At 38.7% G+C, this 26,238-nt stretch overlaps 1 protein-coding gene across 2 annotated transcripts; it reads right to left on the bottom strand.

The window, feature by feature from the left end:
* Positions 1-1,167: 1,167 nt before the first annotated feature.
* ANKMY2 (ankyrin repeat and MYND domain containing 2) lies at positions 1,168-26,238 on the bottom strand. 2 transcript variants are annotated; one of them, XM_005235626.4, is made up of 10 exons: positions 26,018-26,238; positions 22,867-22,931; positions 14,313-14,451; positions 12,352-12,450; positions 10,155-10,315; positions 8,685-8,899; positions 7,468-7,603; positions 5,540-5,668; positions 4,967-5,108; positions 1,168-2,726 (listed from the first exon to the last, which is right to left on the bottom strand). In XM_005235626.4, the coding sequence occupies exons 1-10, from the start codon at positions 26,082-26,084 to the stop codon at positions 2,503-2,505; spliced, it is 1,377 nt and encodes a 458-aa protein (XP_005235683.1). In that variant the 5' UTR covers positions 26,085-26,238; the 3' UTR covers positions 1,168-2,502. The 2 variants fall into 2 exon arrangements, with proteins under 2 accessions (XP_005235683.1, XP_027639917.1); XM_027784116.2 differs by lacking the exon at positions 22,867-22,931 and having other exon boundaries at positions 26,018-26,237.

Here is a 26,238-nt window from a genome sequence, read left to right as displayed (position 1 = left end):
CTTGCTGAAAACTCCCTTTTAGTTAGATGAAGAAAAACGTTGAAAACCTACTTGCATCAAAAATCTAAAGTGATTTGAACATGCAACGTTTAGTTCACTAAAAGATGTGCTCAGTTTCAGAAGCTTTTATATATTCTTAATTCAATCAGATTTCCCAAGATGAAGAGATAGTTGATAGTAAAAGACACTTAGCCTAAAAGTAAACCAGGGAGCAAGAATTGTGATGAAGCAGGCTAGACAGATTCATAGCTGCTATGTCCTTCTATCTAGCAAAACAGCTGGAGAAGTGAGAATTCCATTTTTCCTAGCGGAGGGCAGGAAGGTCTTTCGAATCACGCACCCTTGAAGGTGCAAGAGCGTGTCTGTTGGCTTTGCAATCCACAGCCCTCTTGTCACTTAAAACCTTGCTTAAGGCATCAGTAAATTGCATATGAATTTTCATTCTACTTCAAGTTCCTTATAAGTAACATGTCACAAGATGTTTCCTCCAATTCCTGATTATGCAAGAGAGCTAGTCATTACCCCAGGTTTCTGCAGGACGTATCAACCACGATCCTCCAACAGAAGAGCTGTCACCAGCTCAAGCTAAGGCAGGCAGGGGAAGCTCTGGAGCTCAGTGTGCACCAGGACCCTGACTCTCCTGAGACTCATTGCAAAGACAGGGAAGTGAGTGGCCTCCGACTTTTCAAGTTAGGAGAACAAATGCAACTCCATAATCTGCATCAACAATCCCACACTTTAACACCTATTTCCAATGCTCATACTCTTTCCTATGGCGTGGGCTTTTCTTCTTTATCAAGAAAAACTGCTGGCTGGCAGAATGAAAGCAGGATTTGTGCTATGGATTCTACCACAGTTCTGAAATCCTGAACCATTTGCCCTAAAGAGCTGGGATTTTCAAAGAAACCCTAAAGAGCCACACATCCCCGTAAGCCCCAGATGTGTAGAATAGGGTAGCAGAAGCACTTCTGCATTCCCAGATCCAAGAGTGGACAGTGACTACATCGTGACTCCTTACTGCAGGCTGAAGCACGCATCTCTTGCTTGCCAACCGTCATGAAATTAAACTTGGATACCGAGTTACGAGGCCCACGCATGTCAAATGAGAATGTCACCGACAATGACAGGCATTACAGATGCAGTAAACAGAATTGCCACACAGCTCCCTTCTTTTAAAAAAACTTCCCTTTATTATTCACAGTTTACTAATCCTTGAAATAAAAACACAGGTACGTTCCCTGTACAGGTGCATTTATGTATCTTCGCTCTTACAGTTTTCAGAATATTAAACAAAAATTTTCAATATATTAGATAGTAAAAAAATGAATAGCATTTTTTCTGCTTTGAGGATGGGCCTTATTCCTCTAAGCTGAAGGATATTGCCATGTTCAAAACACCAGCTATTCAACCAACAATTAAAGAATCTCAGATTTTGCCATCCTTATGCAGCAAGTGGTATTTTCAGTTGTGGCATTCCCATTCATTTCATGAGACGCAGTAGTAAATCTCAGTGAGAACAGCATAGTTAAGGGAAGCTATTTTCTAGATGTGGTATTTAGTTGCAAGCCTAAGTGAAATCCCAGTTGAATCAATCCACACATGAATTTTCCTATCTAATTCACTGTGACCAGGTTCAGCATGAACAATATTAAGCATCTTTTTACATTTATGAAATAATTCATAAGCAACATCCCAGTGTGCTTGAAGGTATCTTTACCTGAAAGCTGAAATTTAGAAACCATTATTCTTGCCAGTCAAAATATTTTAAGTCATTCTGTTCTTTCCTTCACTAGACTTCAATAAACTTGGAATATTTTTGATCAAACCAACAGTGAAATAATTCTGTTGAAACACACGTTTCAGTCAGCTCCAGACATCTGAAACAGCAGTATCATTGAATAAAATTACCACAAAATAGACACTACTGTTGTGCACTCACTAGTCAAAAATTATTTACAGTAATGTCATGAAGAGTTGAGAATTCAGGCAAGTATTTCAGAAATTTAACTGCTACTGAATTCCTTCAGATAAAGCTTCATAAAGTGATGTAAAAAAAGTAATTTAGCAGTTGGCTTCTTGATGCTTTTAACTACAGTTCTGTGTACTTGCAGAAAAACCCCAACTAAAATAACTTTCTGGTTCTGAAAACATGAGTAATCCAAATCAAATGCTTTGTATTTTTCACTAAGTGGTTGACTAACCACAGATACTCAGAGTTTTTTACTATGCTTACTGTTGGTATACTTACAGATGGTTCTAAGTCACTCTAGTTTTTATCATATAATACATACCTATTTTGACAATCTACAACGGAACCTGAAGTACTGATACACAAATCAGCCAGTATTTCATCTCATGATGAACAGAGACATGCTGTTTTTCAAAGGGAGTCTTGCATAAGCCATGCTGTAAGAACTGAGACATGGTCAGCATTAAAAATTCCTTAGGACCCTTGAGGTACAGGGACATAGCCCGAACTCTTAGTCCCTTCCTAGCCCCTTGTTACTCCTCAGAATCTTGAATTTTTTGAAGAGTGATGTCAGCTAAACCGGTCTCACTTTCCAGTGGACTTCCAGGGTGCAGGGCTAGTGCCTCCATCTCTTTGGTAAGTTCAGGTTCTTCAGTTTGGTCAGTAGCATGATTTGTATCCACTTCTTTGGTAGCATCTGGGCCAAGATCTGACTGTTCTTCACTTGTAGAACTACCCTCTACTAGTTGCACTTCATCTAAACAAAAGAGATATCACATCATCAGTAAACAATGAGTTCATCTGCAAGCAAAGATTTTTATTATTGAAGAATAATAATCAGTAGGAAACTTTGCATCAATTACAGAAACGATCAAACCAAGCTTCATCAAAAAAAGACCTAAGACACTTGAGTTCTGCTCAAGTTGGTCTAAGACTACTCTGAAACTAACCCTACACAAAGCTGTCATTAATTTAACTTCTATTTTGCCACATTTCTTTTTAATATATAAAGAAACAGAGTAGGACACTACATTTATTGTAACTTTCAATTCAAACATACTTCATTGACACTGTTCTTACAGTTAGGTTTTCAAAGAATAGCTGCAGGCTGTTTAAACACAGAGTCCAGGTGGGCTTTGTTTTTCTTAAAAAAAAAAAAAAAGCAAATAAAAAGAAAGAGGCATATACATGATTACACAACAAGCATTTTTGCATGTAAAAGACCGAAGCTATTTGCTAATGAACAGCTGACCACAACGAACTGTGGGTGAAGTGAGTCATCCTAAAATTTATAACCTGACTGCACGGAACAGAATCAGCTGCATCTTTACTTTTCAAGCTTTTTTGGGAGAAAAAAAAAATTAAAACTTTTTGCCCTGGTTCTGCTAAGTAGTGGTTGCGTGCTAGTAATTATGAAAAGAAAGAAGGGAAAGCCTAATTGGGGGCCCAGGCACCTTCAGAAGTAGTTAATCTTGGTTTCTTGTTCTGTTATGACTGATAGCCCGCTTAAAACGCTGTCCCAGCTAGCCACAACACTGCCAAAGCCCTGTCAAGGTCTTACTTTGCTATGGAGCCAACTGCCTTAAGCACAGGCTGAAGCACAGACTTCCTTAACACTCACCCTTGTACAGTGGAAAGTCTTAAACTCTTTGTTTTGCTTATAGTCGCAGCTGTGGGATTTTTAAACCTTTTTTCCCCCCTCATATATAGGATTTGTAGGGGGTGTTATTAGCTTTTTGAAATAAAATTGCTGTTGGCATGAAGAGCTTTGATACAACACCATTCAGAAGGTGACTTGAAGCTAGGATGAATTCACGGTCTTGCTACCAATACATGATCTGATAAGGTGTACAACACATTGGCTATATATCTGAAGAAGTTAATGAAGAGTAACCTGCAGATAGTGCAGCAGTAACAGGTCAAAAAAAGATGTTAGCTTCCCTTTTTAGGCAGGGAGGGGAAGAGCCATCCACCAAGATCCTGTCTCTCCCTCTGAAGAGGACAGCACCTGGCCACTAACTTGTTCGTGAATCTGCAAACGGCTGTATTTGTCACCAGTGCAAGGCATCACGCTGCTCGCAGCTCAGTATGTTTTGCTGTATTGGTACGCAATGTATCCAGGGGTTTCTAGTATCCTTGCCTCCGGCTTCCGCAGTCATCTTGATCCCATGCAACAGCAACTCTTGTTGTAATAGGATCATCACAGGAAGCTGTTGAAAACTTCACCAATAACTAATTTATATCCTGCTATAGTTTTTGGAGCCCAGCTAAAGTGAAAAATACTACCATTGTAAGACAAGTGTGATTTGTCCAGTGCACTTCCACAATCCTAAAAACAAGGGAAGGGGAATCTAGTTAAGTTGTAAAAGAGAAACTGATTTCACCAACTTTCCTATTATTTCACTTACAGAGACATTGTATCAGAGTAAGTTGCAGGGCGGGGGGTGTGTGTGTGATACTGTGTTTTTTCTCTTATTATGTATTACCTATTTGTTTACTGAAGGCAGAAAAATGCCATTAAGAGTTCATAGACTAATGCTTCCTTTTCTCACATTCAAAGTACACAACAAAATTAACTTGATCCTGTGATTATGAAGAAGAAAGTACTACAGGAGAGTTAACATCTGCATTAACCTTTGCAACTGGAAGGAGTGGGCTGCTTGCTTATTATCCAACTTGTCCTAACACTCTTCCAATGAAAGGTAGAGTAGCATGAAACTTCTGCATGACTTTTAGACTTAGATTTTGAAACAGTGCAGTGTAATTCAGAATGGTTTAGCTGTAGAAACCTGTGTAACTCTAGCATTAAAAAGCAGATTTTAGAAAGTACACAGCATTTGTAAATTGAAAGACCGGAATTCTAACAAGTGCAGGTATGTTACAAGAAAGATTTTTCTTTCAAACTCAGCTGTTAGAGACTTTAAGACTTATTACTATTGTTCCTTGTGATGCAGTTAACGCAGCATTAGTTTCAGCAAGTAAACTACAGATCCTAACCTTTCTTTTGCTTTTTTTCTTGTTTCCTTTTTTCTTTGGCAGCTTCTAGTTCTTGTTTCTCATGAATTTCCTTCAGGGTCTTGCAGACTTTTTTGTGGGTAAACCAGTGCATTTTCTGGCAGTTCTGGTTGCAGTACATCACCTGAAAGTTACCAGAGCTATCAATTCATCTTCATGCACTAAAAAAATATACAGTATTATTGCATTTCTTAGTGTACCAAGTTAAATCCCTCTACGTTTAGTACTTAATAGTATTTTTAAGCAATTTGTAAGGTCACATGGAGTGATTCTAACTTATATAAAAATCTATAAAGAATAGATTGTTTGTTAATACTGGACATCCAGAAATTTTACTCTTTCTTCATTCTTAAACATACACACTTGGAAATCCAAATACTCCTACTTGTGTATTTCAGGCATCTCTCCCGTAAGTAGATGGCTTACATATTTTCAGTGCAGGCATACATGCTGTTCCTCTTAAGTCTACACAGTAAATAGACAACCATTCAAAATCCTCAGCACCTCAGCAGCACTACTTTTCGTGATTCATTGTAACTGTTTATGGATTCTTACCATTTTACATACTGAACATCTTTTGTCTGCTCCCTTTCCCCCACAAGTTGTACAGAATTCAGCATCCACAAAACCCACTTGGCCAGTAATAGCTTGCGTAAGTACAGAAAACGCTGTAGGATCAGAACCCTGAAAGGTAAGACAAAAGGTGATAATGAGACTAAAAACCAACACCATCATGAAAACAGACACACAAGAGAAAAACAAAACAAGCAATGGAAGCTTCTGACCAGCCAGCTGCAGCCTCAGTAAAGATGCTGTAGCTGCAAGAACAAAACTAAGTCTTGGAAGTTCAACTAACATGCACAACTTAACATTTATATGGTTAGATAATTTTTTTTTATATAGTTAACTTAGTCCTTCACTTCTGTAGAAGGGAAGATAAAAATTACCATTTTTTTTACTCTGTAAATTATTAATGAAGTCAGTGTTCTTTACACACAGTCACCTACTTGTGGATCATACGCAGCAGCGCAGATTAGTCTCAGTGCTGGCACTAAGAAAGGTATTTTACTTGTCACTGCTGCACTGTTGCGCTCAGTGTACTCAGATGCTACAGACCAAATGGTCAGAACGTAACATCTCAAGAACAATTATTTGCATATTATTATTTAGATGTTATTTGCAGTATCTTTCCCATGCAATACACACAGAAAGATTTTGTATCTTTTACTGGTAGCCATATATTAAGACTATTCTTTTGGGCAATGATTTAAATATTAGATAAAAAGAATGCCAGGTTGCTCCAGCTCTACGTAAATCCTTAAACTGTTAAGACTGCCATGGAATATGCACGATCATAACTACTATGACAATGCTGAGATGCCCAGACTGAATCCAAGTAATTGTGCATGCCAAAGGTCAAAGGCCTCCAGACAAATAAAAATTTATAGCATCTCCTCTTTTCTAGTTCTGCATAATGGACAGAAATCCAATGTAACAAACTGTGTGTCTTTAAAGGCAGAAAAGACTGCAAGCTCTTCGAAGAAAGAAGGGACAGGAAGGAAAATGTTTACTCTAAAGCAAGTCTTAATGCATCACGATGGCTTATGTTTTCACACTGTTTATTTTTCTGGCTTAGACAAACAGTAGAGATTGCATTAAGCCTCAGGACATTTTAGTGGACTTGGCGCCACTTAAGATGGAGGCTATTTTTAATTCTCTCAGCATAAACCAAACACGTCACAAAATGGTTCCACCTCCCCAGTGTAAGTGCATATAACATCTAGCTCTCAGAGACCAGAAAGAACATTCTTAAAAAAGAATAGTAACTTGTGTAAAATTCATTATGAAGTAATTAATAGTACTATAATGAAGAGTGTTAGCGGAGGCCTCAGTGGAAAACTGAAACTAGATTTTTTACTCATAATTTTGAGTTCCTAATGTAGATATACATTTTGCTCTACATTGCATCATCTTGCCCCTCCCTGTGATAAAAAGAGCTTCACTGAATGTTTTTTCTATTTCTACCATCATATATTACTAACTTTTCATGTACACTAGAAATACAAACCTAGGAAATTATTCAATCTTAAATTGAATTTAGACACTGTGAAAAAAGGAATGTAAAATGAGTTTCATCTGTGTCTGAAACTACAATTTGTAAAAGTGAATTGGCAAAGAAAAACTGAATAGATATCCCAGAGTAGGAAAAGAAACTCAGACAAGAAAAAAATTGTTTCAGCTTTCTTTAAAAGCTGAGGTATTTAAGCAATCATTATGGGCACAGGAAAAAAATACTCATTGAAGTATTTTAGAGCATTTTCCTGTAGTATGTAAAATAAAATTCCAGTTTGCCAGGGATCAGGGACATCAAAAACCTTTACTTAATACATTGCAGAAGCTGAGAAACAGAAAGACGGCATCGTTTAAACTGAATTTACTACGCAAGTTGCTTAGAAAGCATTTTCTTCATAGGAAGAACTTACTATTTCAACAGGAGCAATACTTCTCACGAGCTGCTGAAGCAACGTAGCTTCACAGTAAGGAAACTTTCGGATACTTTCTCGAATTAGCTTCTCTTGATATACAGGGAAACCATCTTTATCTCTTCCTTTCAAGAGACTAAATTTTTGAAAACCGAAGTCAAATAAGAAATCACATACTAAATGTTCAAGAACAAATACACAGCATGTTGTACTCTGTCCTCTTTCAAATTACAGAGAAGAATTATAATCCAAAATAATTCGACAACCTCATACGTAAAAGTGTTCGAAATGCAAATTAGATTATTTTTATTCTAATGCAAAATCATTATGAAATATAAGGTAACTAAATGTATGCTCTGAAACTATTACTTACTAATTCAACCACACAGAGAAAAATCATCATCTACAGGCAGACTAGTATCTACATCTGACTAAAGTAGCAAAATGCTTTGTTGTATTTAAAAATGAGCACCGTAAAAATAAACACTCAGGAATGCACGGTAGTACTTGAATAATATGTTATAGTCCTGATGCCTCTATATTTATCTAGTTAGCTCCTAGTTTTTTATATGGATCACTGATGAACTATTCAATTTCAGTACGTGAAAGCTGACTTTGTAATTTACTTTCAGTATCTCAAAGAAATCCACTAAAGTCTATGGCCACTTACTTTGACACTTAAGATCAAGCGGCTGGTTTTGTAACCAAGTAGATTCCAAAGATCTAAGTGATTTAAGAGTCCCACGTCTCACCCAGAGCCAGTGGGATTTGCAGTTCTCGGTTGCTAAAGGGTTTTTAAAAAAATCCCACCCTGTATGACTGCTGGAGAGCAAAATGGCCAGAGAAATGTTCCCAGATGATTTGTACTGGGCACTGAGAAATTCTTTTTTCAAGCCTGTCACTCCCTCTTTTCTCCACCACATGTTGCTCTCTGCTGCTTCATAGTGTATGTGTGATTGCCAAGCTCTAACCAGTTCCAGCAGGGAGCTGAAACTCTAGGAATGTTTCCTTTGTACCCCGAGAACGGCTAATGCCAATTCAGACAGAAAAAAGCAAGTCAGTGCCACCCTGAAGTGACTGCAGCCGGGATTATTTCAAAATTTACTTGGCATAGCCTTTAGCCAAGGCAATTCAATCTATAATTACAGTTGTCTTTTGCCGATATCTGTAAAGCTGGCTCATACATATGCCTTCAGACCTCTCTGTAGAATACGTACCTTTTGATAAATCCGTCTAGTTTATCCTCTCGCTCTTTTAGAAACGTAATGCATTTCTGGAAGATGCAACTGATGTAGTGCATTTTCATAGCAAGTACTTCATTCATATCTTTCTGCTTCATACATTTCTCACAAATTAGATCCAGAACCCTGTAACATTTCTGCAGTGCTTCTACTTCGGCCAATAGAGGGTTCTCTTTTACCAGCAACACGATCTATAAGAAAAAGTAAAGATAATGTAATATATTAGTAAGGAACTAATATATATAGTAAATATGTATAATATTATATAATATTAAGTAAATAAAATATATTAGTAAGGAACTAGTATTTTTAAACTCATGCATTAGCATTAAAGGTTATATAGCTCATTGTAGCTAAATTTCAGCCGAGTTTCTAATATTCCTCTACTTCCATCTTATGCAGTTTTCCCGTTTTCAGTCTTTATTTAATATCGCTATTTCATAATTCCGCTGTTTTCAGTCATTATTTAGTATTATTATTTTGCATACTGTAATTCACAGTTTCCAGACAAGAAACATTTAAAATTAAAGAATGATATTAAAACCAGTAAGGACTTGTTTCAGAATAAGACCTGTAGAATCAAAAGCATTTCAAAAGAAACAGTTACAGAAATTACCGTACACTGTTCTAGAAGCTCTTTCCTTTTAACCATCTAAAATAAACCAGACTTGTACGATCTAAGCAGTTTCACAGGACACATCAATCTCACATAAACTTGGAGTACTTCAGGTAGACTAGTAATGCACTGAACTAACCATTTTAAGAGGAAACTGTATACTCTGCTCATTAAATCAGCTGCCACCGGTGCATTACTGTTTGTATGTACTGCAGATACCTGGCTGGCAACTGTTGACAAATTCCTGACTTTGAATGCCAAGCCCAAGGAATTTGTCTTTGAAGCTAGGTGTATTAATTTCCCTGAACTACACTGGCATGTAGTTCAGTATGAACCATAAGAGACATTTTCAGCAAACAGACTAGGAAGTAAAAATAACAGTCTCTTGTGCATACTTTGAGAAACAGCAGTAGCAGTAGATGTTACTATGCTGAACCAGTGATGAAGGTAGGAAGATACTTGCTGAGATAAGCATTGGAAGAACAATGAGATTTTGTTAAGACAGGAAATTGTTTTATGTTCCCACTTCAAATGAGGTGAGGAAAAAAAGAAAGCCAAAAAAGAAAGCAGCTTATGGTCACTGATGTAAAAAATAAGAATCTCTCCACTTAAAGGTCTTAGTTCAAGATTCTGGTGTATATAAACACTGAAATAGCTTCATTTTTTAATCATGTCTAAATGTTGAGCCTGATTCTTCCTCATTTTCAGAAGTATCTGAGTTAGTTGATAATGCTTTTGATCTCATTTGGACTCTCAAAAGAGCTGAATGCTTTCTGATGAAGAAACAGTTCCCATGCCAACACACACATACAATTTACATATTAGTCCACCTTAACAGGATGCATGTTAGTAGTAGTAATAATTTTATGTAGAGGCCCAGCTAATTTCACTGGCAGTTTTGGTTCTTTATCTAAGCCTTGTGGTTTAGTATAGTAGTCCAGCCTTTCACGTGGGAAGAAGTTGTTGATGACAGTCACACAGTCATGTTGACCTAAAGGCACACAAGAAAAAAAATCACCAATGAATTAAAATAATAACAAAAAACCAAGTGACCAACCCCAAATCTAATATAAGCAATACAGGTGAGAATTACCCACAAGGAGCTTAGCACTGGTTACAGGCAACTCTCGCCATTCTTTTGTATGTAACTTTTATGTTCAGTTAAGTGTAAATTACTGACTCTCAGCAGGAAATGACTTCATGAAATTCCATTTTGAGAACTCTGTCCCCTTCCCACATCCTCTTTCCCTGGTAAGCCAAAACTAAGTGAATAGGTATTTTTACCCAAAGTACTACTATACTAGTAGTCTTATACTGGTGTTAAAACCTTTCTAGAGAAGTTCTCTCCACTTTGTATTTTCAGAAATTAATGATATTTGCATTGAGACTTGTAAGTTTTCAGACAGGCAGTAGTGTATTAACCTAAATTGGGAGAAATTATAAAAACAGAACATGCTTAAAATTTACCAAAAAAAGGACTGTGATGAAATTAACAAGAGAGAAGTTACACCCCCTTCTTGTTTTCTACATCTGACAATATGATGGATTACGTGGCTAAAGGGAAAGTAAAATTTAGCTTCTCTAGTTCAGCACCATATTCTTTAAATTGACTGATTTATCTTGGCACTAACCTTATTAATTAGTAGAAGACAACACAGCCAACCAAATTCCAGCATTTAAAACCATTCACTGTTTTAGAAGAGACTGTTCTAAGCCAACAGAGCACAGTGTAAGACAAATGACAGGGGAAGAAGTATCCTCACTTCCCACACACAGACAGATGAATTAACGTTGATTGGACAGAGAATAAAAAAGGATGGGAATGGATTCCAACGTTCAGACTGTTACAAGTAGCATACCTCAGTATGCCTGAAAATATTTATTCTATCTTGGTAATGTGATAAGATTTTAAACAAGAATTCTCCAAAATTATGTCAGAGAGAACATTCCCAGCTCACCAACAACTCAATTCAGCATCACGTCAGAAAAGATACTCCTAATCCAAGGTATAAATAATAGGAGTGAACTTCTCTGACATATTAAGTTAATAGTTAAGGTTTTGCCGGTTAAACCTCAAGTGAGCAATGTCAATCTTTTCCTCTTTAAAAGAACAGAATGAGGCAAGATTCAAATTGAAACCGCACTAACTTGCTTTTCAAGGAAGTTAATCTAAATGGCAAGGTAGGCTCTTGAATCCAGAAAAGCTAATGGACTTGCAAGGGGGTTCTCAGACGTTTAAGCAATATGAGACAGTTGTGTTGAGGAGAAAATACTGGTCCTCATTTTTGGGAAGGTCATCTGGACAGCAATAGCTGTCCTTAAAACGACTCCATTGTTTCTAGTAATATTTTATTATACCTTCTTGCTAGAAATAAAGTGCTGTATTTGGAAACCCAGCACTGTCAAGGCAGGTAAAGAAATAAAAAAGGGTTCAGAAAAAAACATAACAGAAAAAAAGCCTGGTTCCATGTTTTGCCCAGGATCACACAGCATACTGGAATAACAAATCTTTTATCTTGTTCTAGTGAAGTTCAGGCCAGGAAGTACTGACTACCTCCAAACAGGTTCCGAGACACCTCCCTCTCCCAAATGCAGAGGGAGAAGGGCAGTAGGTGACTGACCACTAGCACACAGCATGCTAGTGGCGAAGCTCAGATGAGAGTTCCTGACTCCTAGCACTAAATTCATTCCTTCCCACAAAGGAAGCTCCAATTTGTACTGCATTTCAGATACCTCAAACGTTACCAGCTTCCTCTTACTATTTGAAAAGTGGTGACATTGCAAATACTTACACACTTTGAGAACAGCATCATCTATTCTTACAAATGAGATCGTATATGCTTTTATGAAACAAAGCATGGAAATAGAACACAAATTTACTCTTGTTACAGGATGAGATGTGGAAAAAAGCTGAACTGTGTCAGTTCAGAACAGGTTATTAAATAATGTTTCTCCAATAAAAAGCATCAGATGCTAACATTTAACTCCTTTAGAAATTTAGTAAAGGATAACAGACTTTCACCTTACCCACAAAAGCAGCCATCTGAGCTGCTGTCCTGCCCACAGAGTTGACAACATCAGTCTCTGCTCCAGCCTCTAACATCATCCAGGTGATTTCTTTGTTTCCTGAATTTGGGGGGAAAATATGGGGAATGAGAGAGAACAAAGTTTTAATTCTTTATACTGTAGAAAAACAAGGAGTGAATTTCTTAAAGACCCAGAATAACACTGTGGGAAATGTTCTTAATGCCATTACTTTAAGAACAGATTAACAGAAAGGCACAGTGCTGCTTCCTTATTTATGGTTCCAGAGAGTCAAATCAAAGTAAAAACTCAATTCAGGCAGGGTATAACTCTGCTGCCTGTAATGCACATTCACCTTCCCAGGGAGCTTATGGGAGTCATATACATGTAACTACACTAGAACTTGGTCCCTCTGGATAGCAGTATAGAAGAAAATTCTATTAATCTAGTTTGACAGTTCAACTACAACATTTGCTATTCTAAGAAGAAAAACAAATCCAGTACTATTATGTAGCAGGAGCATAGAGAAGAGAACAGATTGTTCCTTTCTCCACAGCGGGAACTGGGTGTTCAGACTGGGCTAAATACCAAATAAAATTAAGCTAAAATTTGATGGGAAGATTAGATGACTTAATTGGTGCCCTTCAGAGACTAATAAGGACATTTGTCACCGCTCTTCCTGGTTCTGCTTTCAAAGGTATTCTTTCTTTATCAGTTTTTGTGCATATGCTAAGTACAGAAAAGTGAATATAAAAAAAAAGAAGGGGGTGGCAGATGGAAATGAATGTTTCTGATTTAAAAACAAAGGCATTGCGTCAGTAGTGCTCATGTACCTTTTGCATTCACAGATAACAGACCTTAAAGTCAACATTCAGAAGAATTCGAGCCCAGGATGACAAGTTAAAAGCTCAGCTGTGAGAAACTGGTAAAAATCCAGCATTTTCCATAAAGCTGCAGTCATTTAACAACCTCTAAGAGTTTGTTCCCATCTATCTGCTGCAGCTCTGGTATTGCTCAATCCCACAGAACACTAAAATTTCCAAATCTTTTTACCAAAGTTTTAGCAGAAAAGCAATCTGACGATTCAGTTCACGTTCATATACACACACAGGCCTTTCTTTTTTTATATTTATGATGAAAGAAGCCAGAGTTTAAACTCAACCTGCTAAGCAATCTTACCTCCCTCGAATCTCCTTTTTTGGGAAGTGGCCTAGTAAAGCAGATACTTAAAACAACCTAATATTACCACACCTAATCTTTTTTAATGGAGTCTTTTTCTCACTCAAGGAAATAATTGTTCATTTCATCCAGGAAAAATAACAGCAAGAGAAAAGCTGCAAACCACCACTAGAGACAGAAGATATATACAGCTATAAGTACTCTCATGAGAAAAAAATGAAAGTGTAAGAGGTGAGGGAAAATTAAACTGAGAAAACATGGTTTTTAAAACTTACTAAATAAATTCTTAAAAGCCAACGAGATAATTCTAAGAATAATATAGAAGAAAGGCAAAATTTGAAAAACACTGGATTGATTTGGTAAGCCTCAAATATTACTAAAAGCTAATGACTTGTAGTCTTAAAAAAGGTGGTTTGGTGCAGCATCTTTTTCAGTGTAACACAATATAATTAAACAATGTACCCCACTGCACAAGAAAACAGTGACGGAAGACTGAATTTTGAGTTCTGTAGCAAACAGGACAAAGTATAGAATGACTATATGCCTCAAAACACTGAACAAAATCAATTTTTATATGAAAAAAGATCCCAAGCCTGAACAGCAGCTCTCCTATTCCCCTGTCCTGATGATTCTACTGGTCTTGACATATTTGCATGGTTCATATAAGTACCAGTAAACCTAAATAATAAAAACATATCAATATTTTCCTTTAAATTATTAATTTATGGCAAATTGTACCCATCAATGTCATAAAAATCAGTGATCTAAGTTTAGCAAGAAGTTACCTGAAAGTCCAGCAAACATTAAAGCAGTATATCCATGCTCATGTTCGTTGCAGTTAACATCAGCTCCATGTCGCAAGAGCAATCTGCACATGTCTACTTTCCCTTTGTACGCTGCATGCATTAACGGGGTCATGCCATGCTACAAAAGAAAGAGGAAGGAAGGAGCATACAAAAAAGGATTAGTTATATCTCTCGATTTTCATACCATTGATAGTTTTTACTTGTACATACACATTCAGTATAATTAACAAACCCTCACGTAATATTGAAGTTAGCAACAGCAAAGGAAAATCTTCGTGAAAAAATGTGGTTACAAACAAGTAGATTTTCCATTTCCACGTCAATGTTCTGATTATGCTGTGCTATATATTTGAAAACAGACTACTGTTGAGGGAATTAAAACCATTTACAGCTAATTTGTCACTGACCTTTTGTACAAGGCTTAGTGTGAAAGTCAACTAATGCTTCTGCTAGTGGGAAAAGCTTGTTTTAGATAATTTATCGGGTTCCTAAGTTATTTCTTTTCTCCCCTGCATTATACCCTAAGCAACGAGAAACTCAGGAATAGGCTCTTGTTTCTGCCATTATGACGACTTGCAGTTTCTGAAACCCATCTTGCTCATTTTCAGTCATAATTACCAGCAATTGTGCTATCCTCCTCTCTCCCATTTACCCACCCTTTTGGTATTGTGCCTGTGATCTTACATCAGCCAGAGCTCTGAAAGCCCTTGTAAAGACACAGCTCTAACTGGACTTTAACAACCACACAGCGTCAAACCTTGCCTTTTGATAACCTGCACCAGGACAAAAAGTATTAGCTTCAGCAAGGGAGGCACTGAGTTTTTATTAGAGTTGCACTGGTGCGATTATAAACACAAAGCTTGGCAAACTCCAGGGGAAATTTTCAGAACTAGGGTGAATTGTTGTTAGTGCAGGCTCTCTCCCTCTCAAAGAGCAGGGAGAAGCACATTTCTGTCTGAGAAAATCGCATGACATTCCATGTTTAGAATTTGATACACTTTCTCCAATATATTTTCCAATATGTTTATTTTTCACTTAACATCAAGTCAGGATTCATGTTCACCAGCCAAGACACAGTAATTGCCCAAGAACATTCCCTAACACTGAATACGAGGCAGCATGCTTCAGGTTGTCCCTGAAGAAAATCAAAATGGCGTTTTCTTCCTTTTTTTGCAGGTTAAGGCTGTGTGCATGAATACACCCATGTACACCGCTACTGCAGCTCTCTAAAAGCATGGTAAGGTGACACACTGAAATAATGTAATTGTCAGATTGCACCTTACTGTATTTCTCATTTCAATTTTTGATAGAATAAAACACAACTGAGTTTAAATTCATCTGTATAATTTTCAAAAAATTCCTAGATGTGAGAGAAATTGCAAAAATTAAAATTTAAGAACAATTTTTGAGTATCATCTTAATTATTCCCCATCCTAACTGAAAACAACAAAAAACAATTACCTGATGCATTATATTTTAGTAACCCAAAACATTTTGGTAAATTGCAATATAAGCTACCATTAAAGAAATGAAAGATCTGAAGAGATCACTTCACAAACATGAAAAAATTTGTGACTGTTTTTACTAGGTTTCATTTGTGGTTCTACAAAAGTTAAGTAAAGGCCTTCTATCCTAATATATACAACATATTATATTATATTATTATGCTATGTTATATTTCATTGACAGCAATTTTCATGGGCCAATCCAGTCTGGTGTCATAGTATAGATTCATCTCCTTTAGCAGCCACAAAAGGACTGCTGTAAGGGGATATGAACACAGGTTTTTGACTGGAGAAGGAACTTAAGAAAACAATGACTTTAAGTTTGGTTATATCTTGAATGCCAGCTGTTTAACTTTAAAAGATCTGTCTGAAGATTGTAGGACAAAGGAAAGGGTTGGTTTTGGGATATTTTTTTTGTTTGCTTTTTGGTGGGTTTTTTTTGTCATCCTCTCCTCCTGGGAAACTTTTCTTAAAAGCCTTTGATTAAGTTTTTAAAGTGTCAGGCTGTTGTGGTGTGAATCAAAAAAAAACGTATCAAGCAGAATGGACAGTTGTTAGAAAATTTGATTTAAAGTCACACTAATAGCAGTCTTTCACAATCAGATTAAACAAAAAAGGACAGGCTAGACACAAGCTTATCTGTGGAAGACTTGGTATCCTCTATTATGTCCCTACGCAGAAACTGAAATGACTACAAATACTCGGGCTGCATGTGAAAGACGGGTCCAGCAACAGTCTGTTTTCTGACACATGACACTTGGATTGTCGATACAACATACTTAAAAGGCTAAACTAGCAGACAGTTTATTAAGCATACAGAGAAAATAAATTATTTATTGTTCCAGTATGGAACACAGGATGAGGAATCAATTTTCTAGCACCTACTATGTAACATTCTTCCAACCAAAGAGCAAGTCTTCTAACCTCATTCCCTAGGACAAAAATTAACCCTTCCCAGTTTCTTGTTTACTTTGCAGGGATGCTATATGGTTTACAGGGAAGAAAATTAACATCTCCTGTCTTCTGCAGGGTTGCAAGTATTCCCTGTAAGTCCGACTGTACAAGGGGAACAGAGTTTGCAGTGCCCCTAAATTGCTTGGCACCTCCCTTGACCAGGTTCTTCAGCTCATCAGCCAACAAGGACTGCCTGGTATAACAGGGCTCTGCCTCACGGTACAGCCAGCCCAGCCATTACGCACCACCCTTCCCAGTTCCTGATGTGGAAAATACACCAGAAGCAGACTGAGGGATGGGATTCCAAGAGCTAAATTGACCTAATGCAGCCATTGTAGGGGAACCAACTGAAGAAAAAAAAATATATATACAAAAATACTACAGAATCAGCTAACAAGGGAAGAAAAGAACACATGGGGTGGCAGGAGGGACAGACGAGTACCAGAACCAGGGAGTTGTTGGACTGCACTGCCATGTGGGGGAAGAAGAAAGCAGGCCTGTCTTCAGCACCTGGGATGCACTTCTACAGGATGGATAACCCCAAATTTATAAAGATAACGAACTGCAAAAGCAACCTTCTCCCTTCTAGGAACTATGAGGCATGTTTTCAACATTGTTTCTCAGCCTTCATTGACACAGGAACTGGGGAGCACAGCATGGCTAGGGAACAAGAGTTGGGACAAACGAAACAAAATGATCACAGACGATCTCACATTCCAGGCACCTGTGCATATTTGGCAGAAAAACCGACTATGTTGCCAGCATTTAAACACTCATGCTGACTGTGTAAAAACACAGACGTGATACATGTATGTTTTAAAAAGCCACTGTTTTGTGGCTAATGCACTGATGATTTACTACTGAAGTAGCCACAGACTTGTGTTACCCAAGAGAAAACAGGAACCCAAGTGGTCCCAACATTCTCAGTCTTTTACACTTCTCATGCTCGCTCTGTCCATCTTCTCAACTGTGGAAACTTGGCCAAGAAGATGCACACACAGGCTGGATCACACTGAGGCAGCTCCCTCAGCAGGTATTAGGGTATACCACTACATTGCATGTGTGAATACTAACTACCTAAGTAGAGTGGGAAAGGGCTGTAAAAATCATAGCTGAAAAACTGCTGTAGATACTTTTATGCTGACAGTGTTAAAGCATCCACCTCTCCCTTCCCAGTTCATTTTGCAACAAGGAACCCAGCCCCACATTAACATAGAAAGCACACCGTATTTTATTCTTTAAATTCAAGGCAACTATACCAGTTCTATTAGTTCAGAAAATTACAAACTAAACACATAGACTGTAGGTTTGGATTTTATTTGAGAAGTTACTAAAAAGGAAATGATGCAAAAAGAACAGGTGCCACAAGGAGCACAAAAATGCTAGTTGATGTGTGTCTTCAAAATCATCTCTCCTAAATAAAAAGGAAGAACACTACTGGAATTAGACTAACTCATTAAGACTGGTTCAGGTAGGTATTTGGAATTTGACTGTAAGAACATCTTGACTTTTCACAGAAATGGTACTGAATGCTGCTAGTCTAGAAATACATGACTTGACATTTAATTGGTAGAAAGCTTTTAGAAATTTAACTCTTAATGCTTTTGAATAAGGTTTCCTTTACCCATCTTAAACTTACTGCAAGCAGGATTTGGAAGGTCAACAGATACATGCATGCATGATTTTAGCTATAGCCAAGTACAAACTAATGAGAATATGAAATACTGTTCTGTCAGTGTTGATCATAGCTGTAGTTCTCCTCCTTTATAGTCAACCTGCTGAGCTGTTGGTTTTCCATATGTAATACATTAGATTCCTCTGATGATTTTTCTGTTCATCTGCAGTGATGAGAAGTTAAAGTCTACATCAGTTAGCAACCTGAACTGAAACCAGATAATTCTTAATAGCTCTTGAATTTTCTTTAGTTTGTGCATTTTGAAATATTATGTAAAAAACATCCAAAGACAGAACACTCTCTTCTCAATAAAGGCCAAAGATCTGGGCATTTTCTGCTAGCATAGGTAGTTCACACTGAAATAGCAAGACAGATTAACTGAAGAACCACCTACTGAACATAATCAGTATAAGTAAAGCTACACATCTCATACACAAATAAGCAGGCTGCTGCTGTAATTCACAGAAAATATTCAGTTCTGTAATTAGCATACAGAAGTGGACTGTTTCTAAAAGACTAATTTTATTACAAAGTGAACAGCTGAATTACCAAACTAGAGGAAAAAAGCAATGCTGCTAAATACCAAATAATAGTTCTCTACGTAAGATTATGAATGACCTCAAAATTATTTTAAATACAGAAAAACTGTGAAGCCTTTTCAGGTCAAGTCTCTCTGCTTGATCTGCAGAAAATATGGGATTATAGTGCTACAGTGGTTTTTTGCAACTTTAGCTACCAACATGACTGAAAAATTTCCACAGTTAGAAAACCTATGTGCTTCCTCTGCCTTTCCATAATAATATGAAAGTTCTTAGCCACACCCTGCAAATGAATGGGGTTAAAGTCAGCAAACTGCCACTGTGAAGTCACAACACTATGTGCAAGTTCTGTACTCCCAGGGGAAAGAAAATTCCTGAACGCTTTCTTCCATGCTATGTATCCAAGTTAGCAACCACTCCATCTAGAACAGGACAAAAAATAAGAAAGCAGTGTGCATTTAAATGAAATATATTTGTGTTTATTTTGCATCTACTTCCATTGTCCATCTATTTGTCCTAATATTTTGGAACACCTGAGTTAAATACCCCTGAAGCTGTAAAGTTGCCAGAGTCAAACTGCTAAGACAAGTTTTGTGGAAGAGGTATATACTTCTTTGTTTTCTTAAAGACAGCAGTTAAGCCTAAAACCTTTCCCTTCTTTGACTACCTAAATCAAGAAATAAACAACAACAAAAAAATGGATTTGGTCAGAAAGGATGCTGGAAAAAAAAACCCAGGACTATCTGCTGGATATCTACAACCTTCTGGCAGACTGGAATCTAATTAAAGGGATCTTACTCTGCTTTCAAGCGACCTACTGTTCCCAGGACAGCACTGCAAATAGGAGGTGGTGAAGGGCGAGTAAGTCTTGGCACATGGGCAGGACAAAAAATAAAAAAAATTAAAAATTGCTCCTCGAAGTCTATTTGCTTAAGCGCATGTAACAACAGCAGAAGCAATGCTGAAATACTGTGTCCAGCTCATGCCTACATTTTTGAAGGAAGCAGCTGAAACAACTGGAAAGGATTTGGAAAACAGCTATGATTATAGCTCAGTTGCTGAAGAAACATAACTTTAGGCAAGGTACTTAAAAAGTCAATGCATTTGGAAGATGTTAAAATATGACTTGGTCCTTGTCTAAAGGTACATAGAGAAAAGATTGCAAATTGTCAGTAATCTACAAGAACACAGATCTAAGCAGTTAGAATATATGGTCAAACAAAAAGTTAAAGGAACATCTTACATTTTTATTTTTTAAATATCAGGAAGCATAGTATGTAACAGTCTGCTTCTGAATGCTGTGGATTCTCCAGCTTGTGGAAATTATTAAACTGCCATGTTTACTGTACCACAAACAGAAGCAGAACTACATTAAACCTGTGCTCATTCTGTGGATTCCCTCATGTAAAAAGGGCTTTAAGGAACGAAACTAGTTCCTCGTTCACAACTGAATTGCACTTCCATTTCAGTATCTAAGCATTTAATTTTCAGGGCTGTTTCCTCACTTCTTAACATTAACGAAATAAGTAACAGTAGTAATATAAATAATAAGTGAATTTCAGGATCAACAGCTAAGGTATAAGAGGAAGAAAATACAACCTGATGCATTCAAAGCAGTCTGCCATTGGGGCAATGCTCAGTAACAGATGAAGCTAATGTTTAACCGGGGGTTCACAAACTCTATGCATAGATATTAGAGTCTCTTCTCCCAAGTAAGAAGTGACAGGAAAAGAGAAACCAGCCTCAAGTTGCATCAGGGGAGGTTTAGACTGGATACTAAGAAAAATTTCTTCACCAAAACAGTTGTCAAGCATTGGAACAGGCTGCCCAGGAAGCAGTCAAGTCACCATTCCTGGAGGTATTTAAAAGGTGTGTAGATGTAGCACTTAGGGACATGGTTTAGTAGCAGACTTGGCAATGCTAGATTGGACTCTACAGTCTTAAAAGTCTTTTCCAACATAAATGATTCCATTAAAGTAAAACATTAGAAGGAAAGTGGTCTAAAATAGAAAAATTCTAAAACTTGACAAGACTGACGGATTAAGAATCCTAAACAAATTTGAACCCTTTCTTGATCAATATCCACCATTACACACTACTCTTGGGGATTAAAAAGACGACTACAAGAAGTCCATTGCATGAACTTTTGAATCTTATGTGCCTTGAGTGTAGTCAGGTGTGAGCATTACACAGGTCTTGTTAATACTGTTCTTCTTTAACAATAGCCTGAGGCACCAGTCAGTTATGGATTCTACTAATAAACCATACCCTCTCAACAGTAATCCTGCATGTTGCACTAATACTACATCAAGTGTGCAGTCATTCAGCACTAGTTCAACAATCATACTAAAAAAAAAAAGCTTTTAAAGTCCGTGCAATAAAGCACACTTGCAAACATACTTACATATATCATGGGTTCTTAAAGTTTACAGTGAAGCTTAGTTTGACTAGTTTGTCAGAAACTTCTTGAAATTCATCCATTAGAAATGAAGGTTTAAATATTTTAACTGTATTTAAGAACAATCAGAAAATGGATCTGTTGGCAGCGCAAAAAAAGGCTAACAATATTCCATATTTTTCCTCCATTCAGTATTCGTGAGACCAAATGTACAATACCCTGTCCGATTTGGGGCATTCCAGTACAACAAAGACATGGATAAACTGCAAGTTCAGTGAAGTACCACCAAGACATGGTGAGAACTTTAGTACTTGTGCAGTGAAGAGAGGATGCAGGAACTGGGCTTGTTCAGCCTGGAGAAGAGATGGCTTTAGTGGTACCCAACAGCAGCCTGCCAGTGCCTACAGAAAGATCACTGAGAAAGCCAAACTGTTGCGTTACAGTGGCACAAGGGCAAGAGACAATAAGCCTAAGATGAAACAGAGGTTCAGACACAAGGGTGAAACATTTTCACTGTGAGCACAGTAAAGCAGTGGAAAAGTTGCCCAGAAATATTGTGCTGACTCCATCCTTAGAGATTTACAAGGCCAGACAGGATAAAGCTCAGAGCAATCTCATCTGACCTCAGAGCTGAAGCTGCTTCAACTGAGAAGCTGAACCTCAGCTTCTGAGGTGCCTTCTAGTCTGAATTTATCAGTGATCCTATGAAGTGGTAACATTGGGGAAAAAACACAAACTGACATCTAAATTGATAAATTACACTTTGATCTAACATGCATGGTGGGCAATTAGTTTTGCTTCCATGTTAACACTTCATATTACTGTTGCATGCTTTAAAAAAGACATTGCAAAAAGAAAAAGAGTAAATAGGTATGAACATCACACAAGGTTCCTTTCTCCACAAGCATCCTCCCACCTTCAGACAGCACTTAAGGTTTTTATCTTTTACCTGTCTATCATGTGCCATTGCAAAGGACAGTGTGTTTTCCACTTATGACCTAGCTGCTCACTCTCCAAGTATGTTTATGATTCTGCAAAGATGAGGCTTTGGGTGATAAGCTGCAAGCGTGATGTGGGGACAGGTATTCTTTATCCAGATAGTCTGCTGCTATCTAAGCAGATGGACTACAGTTTGGTGAACATGACAATAAGTCAGGGAGCATCTCCACGTGTCCTGCTGCAGTGTTCATCTTACCTTACAGACAACAAAGTTCATGCTGGAACTTCAGAGAGAAAACAGTGTAGTAATGAAAGTAACGTTAATCTTTAAACTGTTTTTTTTTTAAAAAAAAGTAAGAGCTCTTCGAAGGTTCATTACTCAGCTGCAGGCTGGAAATATCTTCAGAGTAACTCTGATTTCCCGGAGTCTGTATAGCAATGCTATTTAACAACAAGAAGCCCTTCAGACCTAGTATTTTCCTTGCTGAACCCCCAGCATAACGTTTGTACAGTTTTGCTGTACCTCATCCAAGCAATTGACACGGACATTCTTGCTGCCCAGTAGCCTTCCAGCTTCCTCGGTGTTTCCTTTAATTAAAAAAAAAAAAAAAAAAAAAAGACAGAGAGAGAGAAAGGGAATAAGTTGTGAATCAAGAGGAAAAAGTTCGGTTCCATTCCCATCAGAATCAAAATCTTTGTAGATTAACCACTTGGGATGTAGATTAACCACCAATAAATCAACTGCACTCAGTAAAGAGGTTTAGGAATGAAGTGTTCCGTTCTAGATGCTAAAAGCCAAGCATCAAAGAGTAGTCTGGGAGCACGCACTAGATGTAAACATCCATTTTTCGGTGAATTAACATATCTACACACACACACACACAAACAGGACACTAATATGTCTCTTCATAAACAGCACCAGAGCCATTCTGAATAAGTAAAATGATACTGAGCATTTTAACGCATTCTGTACTTCGACTTCTTTTGGAGCATCTTATGTTCAAAAGAGCTATCTGAAGTCTCACAAAAGGAAATGATCCCATTTTAAAGGCTCTTCTGGTCTGAATGAAACATGCTTTATCATTTACTCACATCTTTACTGTTTAAATTTGAAATTTGCAACATTCTACCTCCCAGGTCCACAGAAATGGAAGAAATTTGCTTTTGGTAACAGAGAATAGAGGTGGAAAGGACAAGGACCAAGGTAGCTCCACCACTGACATTTCTAAAAACTACCAAATGTTAAGTAGACTGAAGTCTGAAAAAAAAAGAAAAATATGTGCAAGGAAAAATGGGCTGTAACTTTGTATTTTTCCATTTGCTACAAGAATTCTTTCAGTTAAGCCACAGATCTAAGCCCATTGAAGAGCTATTCAGTAATGCCAATGCAGCTTCAACAGGCATTCAAATAGAAATAAAAGAATATTAAAAGAGTCTAAGTTTGGGGAATTACATTTATTGCAAATTAACAGAAACTTCTGATCATTGATTCAATCATAAGCAAAGCTCTTTCAGCAGTGATGCACTTAATAAAAGTATTACATCCCTCATTTTAATGACAGGCTTCATCTTCACTGTATCACAAGGAGGTGCTATTCCAGCAAATTTTCAGCAAATCTTGCAACTTCAAATTAGTTTTCCCTCATTTTCTTTCAAAAAACATTACAAATAGTAGAAATAATTTATTTTCATAAAGCTTTTGGTGTGGTTTAACAATACTAAACAGATTTCCTTACCCTTTTTTGATTTTTTTTTAAAGAAAGAAAGCCAGTCAGCTGAGTCATCTCACACACTTGATAAATACCCAGTAAAATACACTGACAGTCAGGGCACTTTCAACTAGCCTGCTCCCCCATATACATTATAAACATGTGAGAAGCTTCTTAGGACCTGGAATAGTTTTCAGAAGAACATCTTAGCAAAAGATCAAACATCAGAAAGAACAAGTCTTCAAGGGGTTATCTTCAAAGTAAATGTTAATGCAAGTAAAGCAAAGCAAAGTAGCATCTACAAGTTCAGAGTTCTGTATGACAAAACACTGAAGGATTTCCAAACAAGACACTAAACTGATGGAAGTCAGACTTCTAGAATTGCTAGCGCTTAAAGTTGGAGCTGTTCACAGTCGTGCATGGTAGGAGGCCAAGAGAAAACAGGCAGAAGTTGAAAGCAAAAGAAGCTTCAGACTGCATATAAGGGAAAACATTCAGGATGAGCCCATTAAGGCAGCAGAACAGGTTGCCCAGAGACACTGTGCAGCCTCCATCCTTGGAAGTTTTCAAGTCCTGATAGGATAAAGCCCTAAGCAATCTCATTTGACCTCGTAGCTGACTTGTTTTGAGCAGGAGGTTGACCTAGAGACCTCCGGAGGCCCCTTCCAACCTGAATTATCCCATGACCCTAATCATAAGCATCAGGTAAGTTAGACAGAAGTGTCTGCAAGATGAAGGCCTGAAACTCTGATTAAAGTCAGTCAGACTGATTCTGATCCACCATAAAGTCATTGCAGACCGTCCTATGCTTGTGTCTCTAACACAGAGGAACATTTAAATACAATTGAGAGTAAAGCCCCAAAAGTATAAATATAATTTCTTACAGGTGCAAATTGCCTCAAAACTACATATAGAAATGCATGAAATACGTATCAGGTATTTTTAGTTTACCTCCAACTAACAAACAGTACTCACAAATTTTCAAAATATCATTTGGAGTATAACTTTTTAGACAGGGCTGTGAAATTAATTTTGCTGGACCACAAAACCCAACTGTTACACCAAGTGTGACATTAAGCTCCCCAGCAATAAGCATATGCTCCACAACCTGGTAAAACTACAACACTTTCAGGAAATGCAAAAATAAAACAGTGTAAGGGATAAGAGGTGCACAATACCTTGGACAAGCTCAAATTCTGTCAGTTTAAGAACACCCTGTCTGCAAGGACATCCTGGTGTGGCAACAGCACATAGGGAAATCTGTAACAGCCTAAGCAATGGATTATCCCCAAGAAATTATTTAATATTTTTTGCACAACATATTAATAGAAGTCATTAGATAAATGTCAACGGCCGTTACCAGCATGAATAGACGTAAGAAAGATGTAAGCTTTCCTTGGCAGAGTTAAACCTTCCCAGCTGGCCTTGCCCAGCCCGAAGCGTACAGCCCCGCGCCCCCCTCCGCGCCCCCGGGGGCACAGCCCGCCCGCGCACGGCCAGCCGAGGGCAGCGCGCCCCCGCTGCCAGGGCACAGCCATCTTCCCCGACAGGCGAAGGGGGCCGGAGCCCAAAGGCGGGGGCTGGAAGGCCGCATCGCGGCCCCCCGAAAACGGCGACCCGAGGCGCCCTGCCGAGCCCGGGGCCTGCCCTTCGCCCGCCGCCACTAACGCCGCCGGCAGCGGGGGCGAAAGCCAGCCCTCCTGGGGTACAAGCGGCGGGGCCGGCGCGGCGGGGGGGGGGCGGGCGGCCGGGCTCTACAAGGCCCACCGGAGCTGCAACACGGCCCGGCCCGCGGCGGCGGAGCGCAGCCGGGGAGGTGCGCTGCGCCGCACAGACTCCGCCGAGAGGGGCGCCGGCGGCAGCCGCCCCCACCCGCGGCCGGGAGGCGGAGGCGCCGGGGCCAGACCCGCCGGGGCCGCGCTACCGCCCACCGCCACGGAGGGGCGAGGGCCCAGCCGGGCTCACCTGTGGCGATCACTGCCAGTAAATCCTTCTCCTCCGGGCTCAGGTCACCTCTCCTGGAGGGAGCCATCGCGCCGCCCTGCCTCCCGCAGGCGGTAAGGCCGACTCGGGACGGTGCTGCCCAGCGAGGCGAGTGCAGCCCGGTCGCGACGACGGGCCAGGCACGACAGTACCCCCCGCGCAACCCCTCCCCGCAGCGGGCCCGGCAGCGCCCGCCCCCACCC

The sequence above is a fragment of the Falco peregrinus genome, chromosome 5, assembly GCF_023634155.1.
Source record: "Falco peregrinus isolate bFalPer1 chromosome 5, bFalPer1.pri, whole genome shotgun sequence".
In the NCBI taxonomy this organism is placed as follows: domain Eukaryota; kingdom Metazoa; phylum Chordata; class Aves; order Falconiformes; family Falconidae; genus Falco; species Falco peregrinus.
This window is presented reverse-complemented; position numbering and strand designations above follow the sequence as displayed.

Coding starts and splice junctions, on each gene's coding strand:
- ANKMY2 (XM_005235626.4), bottom strand. CDS start 26,084: ATGGCTCCCTCCAGGAGAGGTGACCTGAGCCCGGAGGAGAAGGATTTA. Junction 10,316..12,351: donor TCAGATGGCTGCTTTTGTGG/GTAAGGTGAAAG, acceptor GTGTGCCTTTAG/GTCAACATGACTGTGTGACT. Junction 2,727..4,966: donor AGAAAAAAAGCAAAAGAAAG/GTTAGGATCTGT, acceptor TCTTTTGTTTAG/ATGAAGTGCAACTAGTAGAG.